Raw genomic sequence first — 21671 nt, forward strand, 5'->3', positions numbered from 1 at the left:
GTTATCCTATTTTACTTATCCTATTTTTACTGAAGATTTTGTTATGTTATGCATGATATGTGCTTATTTTAAGGACATATCATAATTTTCAACAAGGTAATATACTCAATACAAATGAATAAATGTGACTTAAGCAGAGCAGACTTATGACATACTCAGCAGCTGGTTAGGCAGGACCTGCAGGCTTCTCTTCATGGTATCATGTGATCCGGTTCTTCCTCCACAGTGCTCATGGTTCTCTGTGGGCAAACACACACACAACATTAAGACATAAGTCATGTGATCACCCTCATCAGGGCAAATGTGCCAGGAATTTACAATCTTCAACTGATCCTTCTGGAAAATGTGTCAATTCCTGAAATATAGTTTGCAGAAGTAAATGTTCTAATCCTCTAGGAAACCAGGCACATTATTACATAACAGTAAGCACAAATTTTGCTTACGTCTACATAGTGTAACTGTGTGTGTGTGTGTGTGTGTGTGTGTGTGTGTGTGTGTGTGTGTGTGTGTGTGTGTGTGTATAATCTTGATAATCAAAGTGTCACAACTGTCATGTCATTGTGTCCTTGGGCTACTCAGATTCACTCTCCAACTGGACCCACTTTATAAGAAATATGGAGTAGTTGGCAGATGTGAAATAGGATTTATGCCCCTCTGGGTGGAGGAGACATAGCCACAAACCTGTTTCAGCCACCTCTACACAAATATACAGACAACTGATTTAGACTGCAAAATGCCTTTATGTAACAGTTTGTATTAAATATGATGAAATCTGAACAAACAAACAAACGAAAAATATGGCATTTATAATATTTCTTAGGATTTCTGAATGCAATATAATATCGGCTTGTGATTGCTGGGACAAAAAAGAAACATCTGTACAGCATGCAGAAAAATGGCATCAATGGATAAAATATCTGCGACTTTTCAATGAGAAAGAATAGCAATACAGTTTGGCCTTTCTGAGAGATGGTCTGATATCTGAACAAAAAAAAATGTTTCAAAAAACATTACTTGTAAATGATTATGTGAAGAGTGGTATCTGTATCTGAAGAGTCAAGAGCTGGTGTGATCAAGCAGAAGTCACACCTGAGTCTACTGAAAGCCAAGATCAGGTGGGCTCAGATGTGTCTCCTGACTGATTGGTACAAAACCTGCAACCACACTGACACTTTCCAGATAAGATCCTGTAGGCAGTTCAGTTTGTGTGTGTGTGTGTGTGTGTGTGTGTGTGTGTGTGTGTGTGTGTGTGTGTGTGTGTGTGTGTGTGTGTATCAGGGCTCTCAAGTTTTGAAGACAGGCAAGCGTGGCATCTCCAACCCCCACCACCACCACCACCACCAATAATAGGGGAGTTGTTGTATGGTAAGGATCACTGACCGTAATTTAACCAAACACAAAGTATTTGTTTATTTTCCATTTATTAATTTGTGTGCGTGTGCATGTGCAAGTGCGCGCGCGCGTGTGTGTGTGTGTGTGTGTGTGTGTGTGTGTGTGTGTGTGTGAGAGAGAGAGAGAGAGAGAGAGAGAGAGAGAGAGAGAGAGAGAGAGAGAGAGAGATTAGGACTGGTGCTGTTTATTGTGAGTGTTTGTCCTTTTTGGACTCCTTTATCATTTGTAATGTTGCTCCCATTTAAAACAGTTCGGCTCAAGTCCAGCCATTTTTAGTGTCATGATTGAGGACAATGTCCCGTCCAGAGACAAGCTGTTTCGTGTTGATGTTTTGTTCAAACCGACCATCGAAAATACCCCCTCTAATGAATGTTTTTTTTTCATTGGTTGTTCCATTAAATCTTACCCAGATAGTACTATTTTCTGATTGGCTGTTGTGTAGCCTCTTTTTTTGATTAGCTGATAAGTGTCAGGCTCGGCTAAGAACTGAGACGCGCTTGATTCCTGCCCAGTTCCATAGAGACAGCGGTGCGGACTGATACATTTTGTTATTGGAAAATTCAAAAATAAAAAGAACACATAGTGCTGAAATGAATTACCAGAAGAGTGCTGTGCATTTTATTGAGCCTCATATTTAAATTAATAATAATCTACACTACATAATAATAATATTAATAGATTAATAGATTTAATAATATTATTAATAATATTAATAGATTAATAGATTAATAATAATCTACACTCTTTTGTAAGAGCTACTTATTTTTGCACTGTGTGACTCAGGGTAGGAGCATACAATATAGCACAAACATTTTGTTGTATATAGATGCTCAATGAATTACAATAAATAAAAATGTGGTCATCTTCAGAACTATGTGCTGATGGGTTTTCTAAGGTTTATTTTATAGTTAAAAGGGTCTCTGGCTTCAGAAAGTGTGATAGGCCTTACTGTAGATTGTTCTTATGGTATTACCTCAGAAGGCTAAAAAGCTAGCTAACTAGCATGTTCATGTGGGTTTTGTTTTGGCTTGTTTGTGCAGAGAGACATTTATTGATATGTCAGAGAAAGATTAGCTTTTTACTATCAGTTGATTTACTATCAAGTAACCATCAGTTGAGGTCGAAAGAAACTTGCTAGCTAAGCTACAGAGTTATGTCCTGAGGTAAAACAAACTCCTCTTTGAGTTGGAAGTCATCATCTCACCCTGTTTTTCTATATAATTTCACCAGTAGTTTCATCATATGCACAGAAGCTGTAATAGCATTAAATTGAAGAGAACCCCTTTCAGTCACACACACATTCTCCTAATAACCACCATGAACAGATATCGTGTGGGATACACCCCCACTCAGCCAACAATACACACTCCTCTATTACTGTTGGGTGAAATCAATGCCTGTGTGTGTGTCACATCATTAATCAGGCTGAAGATAGTTGAGGGTCATCAAAGATCACATGGTGAAAAGCTCTTCAATGACTCACCAATAACATTGTTTTTGTGATGCATGATTGAACGGTTATTACTTGTGGGGGAAGTGATGAGATTTGTGAGTCACATCCTCCTACAAGTATAGGTTTTGGGGGACAGACAGACAGATCAGCTACAGTGAATAGGAAGGACACAGAAACTTCATGGTGAATAGAGGTGAATTAATGCCTACAGAATGTCTAAATATCTATTTCTTCTTTTACTCACACACAAAAACACATGCGTGTGTATTCAGCATGGTAGCATGGTAGTGTTGCCACCTCACAGATTTCCTGTGTCAATCCTTAGATGCGTGAACTTGCTCTGCAGGTCTCGATTCTCTAGTGGGTTTCCCTCATGTTCTAGGTTAATGTAAATTGCCCCTAGGTGTGCTGATCTGTGTGCCTGGTGCCCTGCCATTCAATCCGGGGTGTATTCCCACCTTGAGCCAGTATAAAGCTCTATTGCCAAACCTGATCATAAGGTGAAAAAGGTGAAGGAATGAATGAATATGAAAGATGTACAGTATAACCTGTAAATTAATATAGATAGGATTTAATTACACAAACAAACAAACAAACAAACAAACAAACAAATAAATCGGTACATCAATAAACCAATAAATAGAAGGAAAACAAATACAACATTACAATTTGTATTCAAATATTAATTGAATTAATTCATGCATAAAATAGTAATATCACTATTTGACTTTTGTTCTAGCACACTCATTTGCATGGAATCAGGTTTTTCATTTTAGTTTGCAGATTAGCTGGAAAAATTCAAAATGATGTTCATAATTACTGTCCTTTACAAAAGTAAGTCAAAGGGCAACACTCGTTCAGTGATGCTGCTGTGTATCGCAGTCCCTCCTGCCCTTTCAGCTGAACCTCATCACTTGCCACACAAAAGATGGCCCTGGGAACAGAGCAACTCTCTAACCCTCTTTTATCCTGCTTCAACCATTCAGTCTGCTCTATAACATTAACAATATTGTAGTCTCAGTTCCTTTTGTGCTAGCTGACAGATCACTTTATGGAAGCTGACACATGCAGAGTCTACACTTTAGTCACCATGGTGATGCTAACAAAACAATATATGTGCATCTACTCATGATAGGAACTGCAAGGCAAATCTAAAAAGACTTACTATTAATTCCAAACCTATCTACAGCTCTCAAAAAAAAAGCAAGTTGGCTATATTATTCGTTTATTATGGCAGATGTTCAGCGTGTATAGTTTATCCTTTCACTTATACATTCATTGATTGTTGACAAAAATTACAATTACAGCTGCAAAAATTGTTTACTTAATTTGAGTAGATATTTTCATAAAGCGATCGAATGATGAAATACATTATTGTTCTGCCTGAATATGTTCTCTGTTTATCATATGTGCATTATTTGGCCATCGTCCGGTTTATAGTGTTTATATTTCCTGGACAGTTTACGATATGACTGACTTATACATGTTAGGTAACAAATACAGTATCTGGAAAACTAAAACCACACGCATTAAGGTGAAGTAAATGGCAGAAGGTTTATCGCATTCTGTTTACTGTAATCCCGGCTCACTGATCAATTTTATTGATTGCATTCAACCACTAAATTGTTTACAGGAACCTGTTAATCGAATTACACCAAACCGATTGCAAAATTACTGTGTACTATGTCAAATAACAAGGGTCAAATCAGGGTTAACAATAAAAAAAATAGATAGCAGCTCATGTGGTTTTAGCACAACCATGTTATTACCTCATGGTAAAAAGATTTGGAGGGACAACACGGAGGTCTAATTCATCCCAAGAGGCCACCATAGAAAGCTGTGCATCTGTAAGGTCGACCTCAAGATAAGCTGATAAGGCACTGGGTTATAAAGTGCCCTGTACATGTGCTTCCTGTTGCTGTATGTGTAAGAGGACGTTACATGGTAGTGATTAGCTGTGTGGAATGTTTCAGGTTTCAGCCTCCCTGTGATAGCCCTGGAATGAACTCTCACAGTGATGACAACACAGTGTTTTGCAGATCATGTTCAACATCTTTCTGACAATAAAAACTACAGATTCAGGTATTCAAGTTATATAATTATAACATTCAATGTGTACTGCCAGACTATTTATAAAATTCCAATGTATTATGGTAAGTATATAATTGTAAAATATAAAGAATAATTTGCAACAGTTTAGTGAAGATTTTCCTTTCTTTAATTTCTACACTGTTTTGGAAGTGCAAAAATAAGTCTTAAGGTTGATATATTTTATGGATTTAGTCACTGAAGCAAGTAGGAAACCACCAAACTACAAAAACGTGTTGATGTTCTTTCTTACATAGCTTTAGGACTGCAATGTACATTCGGGTCTCCATCACTGAAGATTTAATAATAAAACTTCAGTTAAACTAGCATTTAACAACTTCTTGTGCTATATTACTTCCAAACAAATAGTTTTTTAGACTGATGGTAGTATTATTTTGCTAGTGAACCAGTACTGATATATTCGTTGATAGTACTCATTGAAACTTGAGTATGTTTGTAATAAGTTTCTCTGGATATTTCTGCCACTGCTGATCCCCTGAGCAAGGCCCTTAAGCCTCAATTGCTCAGCTGTATAAATTTAAACAAAAATTGTAAGTCACTCTGGATATGGGTGTCTGCTAAATGCCAGAAATGTAAACGTAAATGTCTTGGGCAATTCCCACCCTCTAGTTATGTCTCCCTGATCATATAACTGCAAGCAACCTGGGAGGAAGAAGGCTTTCTCTGAGGAACATGCTATGTCACGGCACAAGTAACAGACTCAGAAGTACAATCCACCCACTTCTGCTTGCATGACTCACAGACACCCTTTAGCTAGTGTTGTGATTGATGGTGCAGATAGTATCTCTCCCTGAGAGCATGGCCAATCTGTTCTTGTGAAATCTTGGCCAAGGAAGGCTGTGGCATCATCAGGCATTGAACTCAATCACTGGATGACAGTGTCAATGTTTTTTAGAAACACAAATTTGTCATTTTAATTATTCAAGGGAGAGATTTCAGGAAATACAAGCATCTCATCCAACGGTTTCTCCTTGGGAGCAATTCGCAAACAATTGGAGATGTCATGGTCATCTTTACAAACAAGTGAATGCAAATATACAAATCTTGCAATCACACAGACACTGCATCATTCAATTCAATTCATTTGCATTTAATAGTTCTTATTCATCTTATTCATCTTTGTCATATTTAATATAAATTACTACATGAAGACATTTTGTAGTATAAATTAGTTATATACAGAATCTCACAAAAGTGAGTACACTCCTCACATTTTAGCAACTACTGTATTTTATTATATGTTCACAAGGGACAAAACTAAAGAAATAAAAATTGGATATACTTTAGAGTAGTCAATGTTCTGCTTGTATAGCAGTATAGATTTCCTCTCAACATACATGTCAAAATGGTGTCCATAGTGTTAATATTTTGTGTGAGCAGCATTGTTGTCAACCACTGCCTTAATCCTCCTGTGCATGGAATTCATCAGAGGTTCATTGGATGTTGCTGAGATCCTCTTCCACTCCTCCATAATGACATCACAAAGCTGCTAGATGTTAGACACATGGTGCTTCTCCACCTTCTGCTTCTACCAATAGGGTTCAGGTCTGGAGACATCCTCAGCTTCCTCAGCCAAGGCAGTCAACTTGGTGGTGTGTTTGGTGTCATTATCATGTTGGAAAACTGCAGTTCAGCCCAGTTTCTGAAGGGAGGGCGTCATGTTCTGCTTCAGAAGGTTGCAGTACATATTGGAATCCATGTTTCCCTCAATAAAGCACAGCTCCCTAGTACCAGCAGCACTCATACAGCCCCAGACAATGATGCTACCACCACCATACTTGACTGTAGGCAATACACAATTTTCTTGGTACTCCTCACCAGCAGTGACAAGCTGAAATGTGAGGGGTGTTCTCACCTTTGTGAGATTCTGTACGTATACAAATATTTGCGTATGTTTCCTTTTCTTGCTTTCTGTTTTCACTTCTTCAGTCCTTCCTCCATGGAAGAAAAGTACACAAGGACAGAAGGAAGGAAAAGAAAATTAATTTATCAAATGAAACATTCTTGTTCACTTCGGTGTCACTTTAATGTGATTTAATTGCATTTTTGTTCTGATAATTGTTCCAACTGTATTAGTCAGACCAGTGGCTGAATACTAAATGCTCCGTTATTACACCTGCACATCAGTAAAAGTGTCAGTGGAACACCCACTGTTAAGTAGCAATCACAGGGTTAAACAGCTCATCTGAGAACAGCATGCTGGCACTGGGATGCACACAATCTGCTGAATCATGGCAGCTTTTCCAGTGGGTCTGATGGCAGGATGAGTTGCAGCTACTGCCGAGATTGCTGCATCATTCTCTTCATGTCATCAATCAGCAATACTGCTCCATGGGGCTTGCAGGGCCTAAGGGCTCTGTGCTAGGTCATTAAACATGCATTAGCATCCCAGCATGCCGTTCATGATAACTTGCTTCATCACGTCCTCTAGCTATGAATTTAAAATTGTCCTTAAAATGTTCATCGAAGATGTCAGCAAATATATTCTAAGGATACAATATGTATTAAAAAATAAGTCCATTGGATACTTCAGAGATGTTTAGGAGGCTTGAAGGAATATTTTACTCCAGATTTTCCTGACACTGTGATTCTGTTCATGCAAATGATTTCCAGTTATACAATTCCCACATCCAGTAAGGATTCTTGGGAGCAAATCCTGAGAATTGTATATAGATATAGAACATTCTGTAATAAAACTAATACACATAAAACTAGCAAAATAATGGAGAATTCTCAACAACTGAGAAGTGAATATCAGTAGGAGACAGCCAGTCAAGAAGAGATGTCATCATGAGCCACAACTATTGCCATGTTTAAATAAAAGTGTCAGATCTAAATAAAACCAGTGCAGCACAAGTAATTATATATTGTCACATTTAAGTCATATTTGTAGACAAGAATACAATAGAATACAATAGAATACAATAAATCAACACATTGGTACTTGAATACTCTAACGATTTTGCAATCACAGAAATTAAAAATCAAGCAGACTCTGCTATATTTGTGGAAGTTTGCAATCTTTCTTAATTATGTAAAACTTTCTGGACATGCATTCAGCCAAAGCTCTGTATGTTTATGTGTGTCAAACATGAGTACCGTACACCTATCAAAGAAAGTAATTACATATGTGCCTTTCCCGGTAGTAGTTTAAAAGAAGAATAATGTGTTTGCAATTTCCCTAAAAAAAAGGACTGCAATGTAGCTTTTTGGAAGAAAAAAATTAATTTGCAACACAAATTTTGAAAAGCTGTAGCTAAATCGAGCATTTTTTCCCCAAATCACAAAACATTAAACATTACTTTATATGCATGAGTTTTGGTAATATTTGCTGTCTTTGTATTTTTGTATACACAGTACAGTGAAATTCTTTTCTTTTTCTATTCTCTGCATGTTTTTAGAAAGCTTTAGGGTCAGAGTGCAGGGTCAGTTATAATACTGTACTCCTGGAGCAGAGAACATATCTCCAAGGCCTTGCTCAAGGGCCTGACAGGAGCAGCTTATTGGTGCTGGGGTTTGATTTTTTGAGTAGGCCAGAGCCTTCATTTTTTAAACTGGTCTGTGATTTCCTGAGGGCTTCATTGTTAAAGAGTTTACCCTGTGGCTAGTAGGTTCTGGTAAAGCCAGAGCCTCTTAGTCTGTAGTGTGTTCGCTTCCAGATGCTAGCATAGATGGTATTATTTTTTTATTCACTTTGAGTTCTCTCAACTCAGTGTATAGTTTGTGTAGGTGTATGTGGTGGCCTGGTACATACAGTATGTACTTAACATGGTGACATTTTGGTATATAGAAATAGAACTAAATTACATGTCTCCTTTGCATGTATCTGAACCAGCAGTAAAGCTGTCGCATTTTAAAGGGACATCTAAAGATTCCATGCCAGCTCCAAAGCCACCATTTACTGTACTATTTACTATCATGATGTACTATTTACTAACATAATAATAATAATAATAATAATAATAATAATAAAACAAATAAAACAAATAAAATAATAATAATAATAATAATAATAATAATAATAATAATAATAATAATAATAATAATAATAATAATAATAATAATGCTATTAAAAATGTGTATTTATAAAATTTTTACAGTTGGATTTGTTGGAGTTGTTTTCCTATTTTACATTCTTGAAATATATACAATATAAACTAGGTATGCATGGAGACTTTTAGTATGAATTCTGTAGTGTTGTGGGGGTTTGGATTAGCAGTGAAGCAGTGGGAGGAATGAAGTGATTTGTTAGTAACTGATTTGACAAAAAGTGAATCCACTGTGGCAGACAGCTGCAAAAACCCTGCAGTGTCTCTGGCAAGATGATGGAGGTGTCCGAAATGTTATGATAGATATTCGTGAATGGGGTCTGAGTTTCTCTTTCTCACTGATTCACAATCATACACACACACACACACACACACACACACACATACACACACACACACACACACACACACACACACACATACACACACATACACACACACACACACACACACACACACACACACACACACACACACACACACACACACACACACACACACACACACACACACACACACACACACACACACACACACACACACACACACACGATTTAGGCCAATTTACCTCAGTAGGCAAAAATCAAGTATTGACAACATGATAGCTCGTTGATAGTCAGACAATACATACTGCAATTGTGAAAAAATAAGCCAAAATTTCAATGTCTGAAAATTATTCATTCATCTTCTGTAACTGGAGCTAGAGTCCCTAAATAGGATTCTTCATGGGAATTGCAAACTAACTCATTTTTTGTTTACATCAATTACATCTGAAAATCTCTTTTAATGTTATATAACTTAGTTTAATCAACATTTTAACAAGATTTAAAAACAAAAAAAAGCCTTTATGTACTACAAATGCCCTATAAATAGGCATGTGAATAAAAGGCTGGTTAAAAGTGCATCTAATTAAAATAAAATTTGTGTGTGTGTGGGGGGGGGGGGGGAGATCTCTAACGGCTAAACTGTTAAAGTTGAATAAGATGAATAGTTACTGAGCCTGCTCCATTTCCCCTCATGAACACAAAACTCATTTGCATTTGTCATTTCTGTGCCAGAATTAACAAATTGCTTTGTAACTGATGTCAGTATGCTGCTGGAGTAAGCTTCTCATATTATACACATAAACCATGCTATCACCAAAAGAAGACATGTTTAATTCCAGTGGGAAATGATATTTAAACAAAGATGTCATTTTATCTTTCTTCTCCTAAAGCTGTCATTGAAAACTAGGTATTGTGACCACACATCAGGGTCGATTGATTAATCAACAGGGTTTGTTAGAGAAACTCTGAATCATATTAAGAAAATTACTTTCAGTAACTTTCAGTGCCGGTCACAAGCCTGGATAAAAAATGGGAGTGTTGTGTCAGGAAGAACATCTGCTGTGGCAAGCCTCAACATGGAGCGGCTGAAGGACGACAACAACAACATCAGGAATATCACTAACGCTTGAAGAAATGTTTCATTTAAAGAAACATTTAAATAAAGAGAAAATGTGCCGCTATCCTGACACACCGCACTTGCAGCAGTTTAGCAGTAAACATGAACAAATCTCCCCTCTCCATCCACCTCTGCTGGCTCATCAACAACCTGCAATGACTCACAAAAATATGCCTTAGTGTGGATTTACCAGTATAACGGGAACAGGGTGATCTCACGATTATTTTCCTATAAGACAATGCCTCATCATGTATTCTTTACTTTTCTTAGTTAGTTTCTACTTCTGTTTCTACTTCTATTTCTGACAGCAGAAATATGATGCGCCCTTTCCAACACACCTTTCCATTTCATTGTTAGGTCCCAGACAGTGCAAGGACAGTTTCTGTGTTTTTTTAGTCACTTATTTGACACAGAGGTTACTGATATTACATTAGTCCTAAATTAGAAATTTGGAATAAAAAATTTAGGGTGGAGCTTTTACGTTAGTTCATTTTCAAATGTTGGTTGTGTATCATGAAAATAAAGTGAGAGGAGCTATATAACGTACAGATAGTAGTGAAAGAATGATTTGCCATGGCTAGCAAAGATAAAATAAAATCTAGTTGTCACCGCAATTCACCACACTTTCATGAGGCTTGCCATGGTCATCAGCTAGTGTTGCGATCTTTTATTACATGCTTAATATGCATAAAATCAAGAAGACAGGCATATCATTACCGTCAGAACCTCATCAGCGGAGATCGAATCGAGTGCACTCAGAGGAATGTACCTATAGGATCCACTGCATAGGGAATATCTCCAGAGGAATGTACAAGAGGTGTACATCTAAATATCTTTAATAACATTTTGGAGGAAGCTGCATTTTTTTGGGCAGCATGTGTGATTCCAAGATTAATCCTCTCCCATTCGGAAGGCAACACGAAATAGCTGTCTTAAAAGAATTCTATTTATGGATCAATATAAAAGCAATATCATTTTTGGTGAAGGCAATCTGTGACAATTATTGTTGGACCATATAACAATATATTTGCCTCCATCCATCATTTTCTGTACTACTTATATTACACAGAGTTACAGGGAGTCTATCACAGGGGGCTCGGTAGAGGGGGTGCCAACACATTGCAGGGTACAATCTCACACACACACTCAAACTCCAGGTAATTCAGAGTCCAACCTAAATCCAACCTACCACACATGTCTTTGGACTGGGAAAGGAAACTGGAGTAAGCAGAGGAAACCCCTGAAGCATGGGCAGAACATCACATGTAAACTCACATGTGCACTCATGGTGAAGGTGGATCTCAAACCCCCAACCCAGGACGTGCGAGGCAAATGAACTAAATGCTCTAAATGCCACCATGCCTCCCTTATATTTGTAATTGTATACAGGTAATTGTATAAAATGCAATTCTATCTGTTTCTTATCCTTGTGTGCATGTAGACTAGGAAAGCCTATTATACATTTTATTACACAATAAATGAGTGTTAAGTTGACATGAGTTGATGTTGAGTGTAGAGAACATACTGTTTATTAGTCTACTGGCTGCAGTTATCCATGAAGCAATACTTCCTATTTTGAGCAGTTGGCTAACCCAATAAGCAGCACAATCCCATGTTGCTTCCTGCTGAGCCCTTACGATAAGGAAGATGCATTAAACAACAACAGTGGAACTGAACAAAGGTCAGCCTTACTGGATCAAAACACCTACATCCTGGGGAGACACAATTACCTCCCTTCAGCATACATAATCACAAGCTGCTGCTGAATTCAGTTGGATAATACAAACAGCTTCTCTCCCACATGCCGAATCATTTCTTCATGTCTCATATTTGCAGTCGTCTTTCATCACACTGGACGTGGCTGCCCAAAGGCACATTAAAAATAAACAAGGACAATAAAGGAAGATGAAAAAATGACAGTGTTGGAGGGATGAAACAGCAATGACTGAATCCCTCTAAAGAATTGAAGAACAGACACCAAGAAGTCGGGTGTGATGGGAAGACAGGGTAGCAAATGTCAGAATAGGACCAAGACATAATTGAACTATAAGACATAAGACTCAGGACATAATTCAACAACACAACCATGTTTACTATGTGCATTTACCATGTAATGCTAAATCCAAAGGCCAAATTTTACAAGCTGTGGGAAAAAAAATCAAATGCACGAACAAGACAATGCTATCACTATAAATAGACCTTTCTTACTAGCATTAGCCTCTGGAATAGAGTAAATTGTATTGAAGCCTTGAATTCCAGGAAACGTTAAGGGCACACAGACACAATGCCTACTGCTTTTAAAGTGTGTAAAAAATATATATATTTTGTCACATCCAACACAGAAGCCTGTGTCCATGCACATGTCAACCCATAGCATAGCACAGAACATGCATAAAATCCCATAATTACCAAGTAATTCCAATTGCAATGGGAACTCTTAAATATCCAACCTTTAAAAGATGCAAAGCAAAATCAAGAGATATTCCAGTTGGTATGTTATTAGAAACTCCATAACTCTAATGGCTAATCCATAGGGACTTGTATGGTGGGCACCGATCACGTAAGCATAACAACGAAAGCTCTTCAGGACAGAAGACTGCAACAGTTATGTATTTTATTTTTAGCTCTAATCAAAAAACAGAGAGAGAGAGAGAGAGAGAGAGAGAGAGAGAGAGAGAGAGAGAGAGAGAGAGAGAGAGAGAGAGAGAGAGAGAGAGAGAGAGAGAGAGAGAGAGAGAGAGAGAGAGAGAGAGAGAGAGAGAGAGAGAGACTGGTGAGGGAATGGTCTTTTTCACATATACAACTTTTCTTTACATATCCCAGCTAAGAGTGCTTTATCAATCCTATCATGTTATTAGAACAGTGGTAATAATATTAAAGTCTAATGAGATTAAATTCCAATAAAATAATGTAAAGTTCAAAAACTTTTCACTGGCTGCAGATTTTATTTATTTGCATTTCATTATTTTTGCAGAGCCACAATTTACACAAACTATATGAGGCACCTGAAGTTTATTAGTCATCGCACACTGTGTAAGAACATTTGCTAATGAATTTCACTATAGACACATAACTGAAAATGTCTAAGAACTACGTTTTCTTATTAATGAATCTTTAATCAGTCACAGAACTTGCATCTACAAATCCTGACTTGATGTTGCAATTTGCCTCTTATACTCCTACATCCCTCGCTCTGTTTCCGTTGGTCCCACTCTGCCACTTTTGATCAGATCATTTTAACTCTCCTTTTATCTCCTACAAATCTGACGCTAGTTCACTCATGCTTTTACTTCTACTTCTTTAAAAGAGATCATCAGATGAGAAATGTTCTGTACAGTGCGTAAATGCTCTGAGGTGCTTCAAAAGCCGACAAACTCCTCAAGGGTTCAAATATAGAAAAAATCAATCAATGCCTCATATATGCAACTTGTTCTTGATATCTCCACTATGGTTCCCTTCTCACTTCTGCTCACATGAATGTACAGTGCATTATAACCAATTCGTATGACATTTGAACTTGCACTTTAAAGAATTACAGTGGAACAAATATACCCACTTAAAACTTTCTCAGCTCTAATGTTTATTTTAATTACGTCGAGCAGTTTTCTTAATAGGGTTGTAGACTTCACTATGCACTATGCTTCACTATGCTCCTAAAGTCCCGAGTCCCCAGGGATAGACTCAAGTCTCCCCACAAACCTGTGTGAGGATACTTGAGTCTATCCCTGGGGACTCGGGATGCAAGGCAGGAAACACCATCGACAGGGTGCCAACCCATTACTGGTACAATCACACATGGACAATTTTAGAGATGTAAATCAACCAAAAAAGCAAAAATCTTTGGACTGGGAGAGAAAGCCAGAGTACCAAGAAGCACATAGAGAAAATGCAAACTCCAAAAACACAGAGGTTGGAGGTGGGAATCGAATCTCCATCCCCAAGAGGCATCTGATTGTTTTGTTGTTTTATTTCAACTTTAAACAAAGAAAAAACTTATAGGTCGCTGTTCAATCCCCATTACATATTCCCCCTTAAGTTTCCTTCAAAGAATTTGTCGTTTAGAAAGCCATGACATCACTTCTCAAATCAGATTAAAGACAGTAAATAGTTTTTGAAAAATCTATGACAGTCTGTGAAAACTTCTATTTCTCGATGATCCATCTTCAGGTTACATAAATACATTTGGCCCACGGTCAGCAAGATGACGATCCCTGTTGCATAATCTGTATATTTTGTTGGAAGTGTTAAGAAGAAATGCATCAGAGAAACCTTTTTGGTCAAAATCGATGGTCAATCACAACAATGGCTTCTGGCATTCGAGATGAAAGCTGTCACAGAGGGTTTGAGCATGTTACTGAGAGACAGATACTGAAACTAACATCTCTGTATTGGAGAATTGGAAAGTTTGAGACATACGCACATGGTGCTGCTGTTCAGATATCATCACAACATAAATACAGTATCTCACAGAAGTGAGTACACCTCTCACATTTTTGTAAATATTTTATTAGACCTTTTCATGTGACAACACTGAAGAAATGACACTTGTAGTGCTAAAATGTAGTGAGTATACAGCTTGTATAACAGTGTAAATTTGATGTCCCCTCAAAATAACTCAACACACAGCCATTAATGTCTAAAACTCTGGCTACAAAAGTATGGACACCCCTAAGTGAAAATGTCCAAATTGGGCTCAATTAGCCATTTTTTCTCCCAGGTGTCATATGACTTGTTAATGTTACAAGATCTCAGGTGTGAATGGGGAGCAGGTGTGTTAAGTTTGGTGTTATCACGCTCATGCTCTCATACTGGTCACTGGAAGTTCCACATGGCACATCATGGCAAAGAACTCTCCAAGGATCAGAAAAAGAGAAACACTACAAGAAAATTCCCAAGACCCTGAAACTGAACTGCAGCACGGTGGCCAAGACCATACAGTGGTTTAACAGGACAGGTTCCATTCAAAACAGGACTCATCATGGTCGACCAAAGAAGTTGAATGCACGTGGTCAGCGTCATATCCAGAGGTTGTGTTTGGGAAATAGACATATGAACGCTGCTGGCATTGCTGCAGAGGTTGAAGGGGTGGGGGTCAGCCTGTCAGTGCTCAGCTGCTTCCAAATATGATGCACACAAAAGCCCACAAACAGTTTGCTGAAGACAAGCAGACATTGATTATTGGAACCATGTCCTGTGGTCTGATTAGACCAAAATACATTTATTTGGTTCAGATGGTGTCAAGTGTGTGTGGCAGCAACCAGGTGATTAGTACAAAGACAAGTGTGTCTTGCCTACAGTCAAGCATGGTGGTGGGAGTGTCATGGTCTGGGGCTGCATGAGTGCTGCTGGCACTGGGGAGCTACAGATCGGTGAGGAAACCATGAATGCCAACGTGTACTGTGACATATTGGAGCAGAACATAATCCCCTCCTTTTAGAGACTAGGCCGCAGGGCAGAATTCTAACATGATAACGACCCCAAACACACCGTCAAGATGACCACTGCCTTGCTAAAGAAGCTGAGGTTAAATGTGATGGACTGGCCAAGCATTTCTCCAGACCTTAAACCTATTGAGCATTTGTGGGGCATCCTCAAACGCAAGGTCTCTAACATCCACCAGCTCTGTGATGGAGGAATGAAAGAGGGCTCCAGTGACAACCTGTGATGATCTGGTGAACTCTATGCCCAAGTCGGTTAAGGCAGTGCTGGAAAATAATTGTGGCCACAAAATGTTGACACTTTGGGCCCAATTTGAACATTTTCAATTAGGGGTGTCCTCACTTTTGTTGTCAGGGGTTTAGACATTAATGGCTGTGTGTTGAGTTATTTAGAGGGGACAGCAAATTTACACTGTTATACAAGCTGTACACTCACTACTTTACATTGTAGCAACGTGTCATTTCTTCAGTGTTCAGTGTCACATAAAAAATAATAAAATATTTACAAAATTTTTAGGTTCTGTGAGATACTGTAAGTGAGCCAGACAAATGCTGAGCCAAGGATCATCCAGGTGGCCTGTATAATAATTTTGACAGTTGTGAGTCAAGGTTATTTTCTATCACGCAATTAAAAAATGTGTGTGTGTGTGTGTGTGTGTGTGTGTGTGTGTGTGTGTGTGTGTGTAATAGATGGGGAAGGATGTAGGTTTATAATTACCACAGGAGCAATAAGAGATGTCTTCAGTCCTCCCTTATCCAGTGATTGGTGAGACAACTAAAACAGCTGCATTTTCAGCTCTTAAATACATCCAGGTCCCAAGGCATTCTGGGTAAATAGAGATAAACTGTGCGGTTGTGGCTAGTGCAAGAGCATGACACAGCAGGGCAGAAACACCAGCAGGGGAGCTGTCAACCAGCATCCATCTTCCCTCGCTCAGTGTGCAATAAAGAGTGGGAGGCTACACACATCGCCTGATCTTACACATGAACATTCACCTTGAGGAATTCCTGGTAAAATGCATCAAAATATAAACAGGCTGCATATAAGTCATTTATCAAAACCAACACAATGCTCTATGGAGAATGTTCGATTACACACAGGCACTCTCAATAAAAATCTATTCATTATTGCATACATCTGGTTTGTAATTACCCCCTTGCCTCCAACCACACCCCCATCCCCCAACAACCCCATCCCCAGCCCTATTGCTCTTTATTAAATGGATAATCGACCTCAAGGACTTTACCGTCCTACAAAAGCTTTCCAAGCTTTCCTCATTAGCAAGCTTAAAGGGTTAATATCCCGAGAGGGCTATTACAGGAGAATCATTCCTTATGAATGATTCATATGATAAGTGCTTTTGGAATTGCCATTAGGGTATGACAGGCATACTAACATATGTATCAAGGTATCAGTCATAGCCAGCATCTCTGAGATAGACGAAGGAAGGAAAGGAAAGCATATTTTGCTTTAAATCTTAATTTATAATAACCATAAATTTATTCTGTGACTACAGTAAAAACATTAGGAAAATATGTAGATAAATAACCAATAGAGGGAATGCCTACATCTCATTACATCTCATGTAATTTTCTATGTAACAATAATATAATAAAATAAGCACAAAAAAGGCATTTCACAATTACACACTCAATTATCTATTTATTTGACTACTGATTTAGTCCCTTAAAGCCAATTTCTCATAGCATGCTGAGGACTGGGTGTTGTTCTATAGCAATCTGTTTCATAAACTGTATTTAGCATGGATTTAGTGCTGGCTCAGAGTGTTGTTGAAAAGCATGCTACTCCCACCTTTGGAAAACATGACAGCAACAGCAATGCACGATTGTACGAAAGACTAAAAACAAAGTGGTGAAACAATGACCTTCTAAAATAGTAATTTATTCAATGGCATAATATTAAACCATGAATCCCCTTGAGGACTTGGGGGAAAAAAAGAGAAAAAGATCAATGTGAACACAATGCTGCTGATAAACAAGGTGGCTCGTTGTGTTGTGTTGATAATGTAGTTCTTGAGGTGTAGCTTTTGTACTGACTACATATGTTTTTTACAGAAAACATGCTGAAACATAGCAAATCTAGTGCGACACCTGTTACCTTCCCGAATGGCAGATACTATACAGTAGCGACAGGAAATACCTCTCCATTGCTTTAGAGAAGCATTTCCTAGTTGTTTAGGGCAGCAGTACCATTCACGTAACAGGAAAGTACACACGTTATAAAGTTTGTTATTTCTTCTTCATGACACAGATGCTTGACATGCTGACAATAGCAGGAATGGAATCTGGAGGAGGAAGGATGTGCTACGGAGTTTTTCATGCATTGTGAGGCACTTCCTTACGTACTCATTAGGGATGGATGCCGATGCAGAAAGGCAAAATGAAAAGGTGAGAGACCAACTGCACCCATTACAATAACTACACAAGGCTGCTTATAATATTAGGTGAAAGGTTTAAAATCCATAGGATTGAGCATTGTTTTTTATTACAATGTCTGTGATGGCATAATGAGTATAATATTACTGGAGCAAAATATTACACACACAGAAATGGATGCAGACCTACAACTGAATTGATTCATTTTTGTTAGCGAAGTCAAGAATTCAATTCAGTAATGTTTCAGGTGATTTGGAAAATCGATCCTTTGGTGTGTTTAGTTTATTAACTCTTAATACTCTACTTCGTCCGTGTGTTTAACAAGAGGTGTTAGGGATGCACCGTCTCTGTGACACTGGGTGAAAAATATCAGCCCACGTAGAGACCAATCAAGTTGAGGGGTGTTTCTCTCTGTGTAATCACCTGACACGAATAGACTGTATAAAGATATAGTCTGGGCTTAAAGATATAAAGATATCAGCTATAGTCACACATCATGATGTTTTATTTTTTAGTTTATTTGTTTTTAGTTTTTGTGCTTTTTGTTAAAAACTACCTGAACTGGCAAAATTGCAAGCACAGAATTCTTCTCTTAAACTCCTACCACTAAAAACACATGTAAGAGAGCTTTGGCTGACTGTTTGTTGTGATGTCACATGACACATCTTGGAACAAATATGCAGTAATTTTGAAAAAAAAAATTATAAAGCTCATCATTTTTTTTAGCAATGAATAAAACTATAACACAATATTTTGTTCATATCCTGCAACACTTCCTGAGAATGTGATTTCATATGTATAAGCTATGTGGTTTAACACAGCCATGTTTATTGTCACTCACTGACTTCACACACATGCTGCCAGATCACAGCCCAAATGAAGCGCCCATATATCATAGTCATGACATTTCATCAAAGAGGAAAGTGGACCACTTTATTAGATAAAAGCTCCAGCCACTGCAGCGAGAAGTTGTTGAGTCAGGTCTTTAGGGATTGGGATCAAATTTATACAAGCCATATGTAATAAGAAGGCACATCTGAGTCATACCGGGTGTGTGTTCACGGTGTGTGTGTGTGTTCACTGCTGTGTGTGTGCACTTTGAATGGGTTAAATGCAGATAACAAATTCTGAGTATGGGTCACCATACTTAGCCGTATGTCACGTCACTTTCACTTTTCACTTTCATATCTGTGCTTATTACCTGTGTATGTGGGATGCTGGAGCGCTAAGAAGAAATGAAGTGCAGATTAGTGCAAAAAACGCCTACATATGACCATATATAGGATGTGATGTGTCCTGTTTTTTTTTTTATTTTTTTTATTTTATTTGGCAAAAATGGAAATTTTGGGCTTAAGATCATAACAGCGGTAGTCTGCAACAAGCACGACCAACATGCATTATTCATCATATATGATGCATGTTCAACCAAACAAATGTGTAAAAAGGTTTGCATCAAATTCCTGATTTTATTTTTATTTTTTGCGTTCATTTTCTGATTTACAGGCACCTTGTGTATTGGACAGCCCAACGTTATAATAATAAAGACAAATCTAATCGCATCTCTTTAAACTTATAAGATAGCACTTTTTCTTTAATAATCTTGGACTCATTGTTCTGCCCACATTGCTCTTGATGTACAGTATAATCAAGTGCAGATACAAAGAAAAAGATTAATCAATTAAGTATTTTAATCTGGGAGGTTATTCTTTAGTATGTTTGCTTCATATCTTCTGGGTTGGGGTTTAATTCCAACTTCTTCAATGTGTAAATGAAGTTTAGACGTTCTCCCTATGCTTAGATTCCCCTGGAGACTCCAGACTGGCATTCCTAAAGTGTCTGCAGTATGTGAATGGGTGTGTGACTGTGTGTGTGATTGTGCCCTATGATGGGTTGGTACCTTGTCCAGGGTGTCCCCTGCACTCGTGGTTCCCTTTGACCCTGTGTGTGATAAGCAGTAAAGAAAATAGATGGACTGATGGATATTCTAATCTGTGACAATCTCCCTTGATGATTATTTTACTATAACAATACAACCGCCCTGTTTTAGTACTTGAGTCATAGTAGCAAGTAACTATTTTCACAACCTCTTGTGTGAAAAACAACACACTGTCCCTTAAGCCCTTCAAATGCTTCCTAACCAGCCTTCATTACTTCATGAAAGATAGATAAAAGGCTGATGCAAGGAGATCAACCTTCAGCTCTTTTAAAGCCCTTTCAGGCCTCAAGCATTTTTCACATATCGTTAGCCATGTTGTGAACAAAGCAGCAGTTTGGACTCCAAAATGGCTTCATCCTGTCCTCAGCTCTAACTCGTGTTATTAAGGGGCTTTAGCTCGGATTAATGTCAAATACGTGATATCCATCAAATGGATTCAGCAGGCACTTCTCTCACACATAATGAAGCAATCAACATAGCCGGCTTAGCATGCTAATTACAGTGTGCTAGTCTGCTCACCAGGGACGGTAGTCACCAAAAAACAGAAGGGGGTTGCGTGTGTGTGTGTGTGTGTGTGTGTGTGTGTGTGTGTGTGTGTGTGTTTGCACAGGCATTTAATTACCAGAAGACGGAGAGCTGTTTGAAGGCAATGTCATCAGTTATGACTAAATAAATAAAGAATGAAACAGCAAAGGAATGTCTGCCAGACTAGCAAAGGCTAAACCAGACTAGCATCATGATCAATCCCAATAGGAAAGTTCACAATATTTAACAGAATTTAGTGGCAGGAACTCAATAAAATAGTGTAATATTAGAATAACACAATTAGAATTACACACAGGTGAAAACTTTTTTTTTCCGACTACAAGCCATTCTACTGTAAAATACAGCAAAGTTACATTTAAAATGTTAGCGAGGTTACTTTTAAAATGAAGTATTGATTATAAAGTAAGAAACAAAGCAGCAGGGAATCATATAAAACACTTCAGGACATGCTGTTATTGGAAAATAATCTACTGGGGGGGGGGGCAATCACTATAAACAATTTCTCTATAAAAGCCTTTTATCTCCATTTACTTCTTTCTTGAATTTATAAGACACCAACTTGAAGTTAGAGCTTTACCTCTAGCACTTACACTGAATATCTCTTCTCAAAATGTTCATAAACATCTCATCACAGAAGACTTCAATTATGCACACATTCATCTGTTTATGAGTTCCTGCCATACAAATCCCTATAGGTTGTTCCTATAAACTCAAGAACATTAGAATCAGCACGAGTTTACTTTATATTTTTGAAAACGTGATTTGTAACAGCATCAATGCCAGAGTTGCTGTAGGAGATGGACCTTCTGACCAATCAGAATTGAGCATCAATAACACTCTAGACTCTAGAGATCATTAACGATGAAAGTCATTCAAAACAAAAGGCTAAATTGTGCACCTGAGCACAT

General features: G+C 38.0%; 1 protein-coding gene across 2 annotated transcripts in view; it reads right to left on the bottom strand.

Moving 5' to 3' along the window:
• tmem108 (transmembrane protein 108) overlaps positions 1-21671 on the bottom strand; it is a 55487-nt gene that overhangs the window by 23159 nt on the left and 10657 nt on the right. For both annotated transcript variants that reach the window (XM_027175956.2, XM_027175947.2), the window contains exon 3: positions 156-239. In XM_027175956.2, coding sequence (XP_027031757.1) covers positions 156-195 — 40 coding nt within the window. In that variant the 5' untranslated portion in view covers positions 196-239. The remainder of the gene's footprint in view (positions 1-155; positions 240-21671) is intronic.

The sequence above is a fragment of the Tachysurus fulvidraco genome, chromosome 25 (genome assembly GCF_022655615.1).
Source record: "Tachysurus fulvidraco isolate hzauxx_2018 chromosome 25, HZAU_PFXX_2.0, whole genome shotgun sequence".
Classification (NCBI taxonomy): domain Eukaryota; kingdom Metazoa; phylum Chordata; class Actinopteri; order Siluriformes; family Bagridae; genus Tachysurus; species Tachysurus fulvidraco.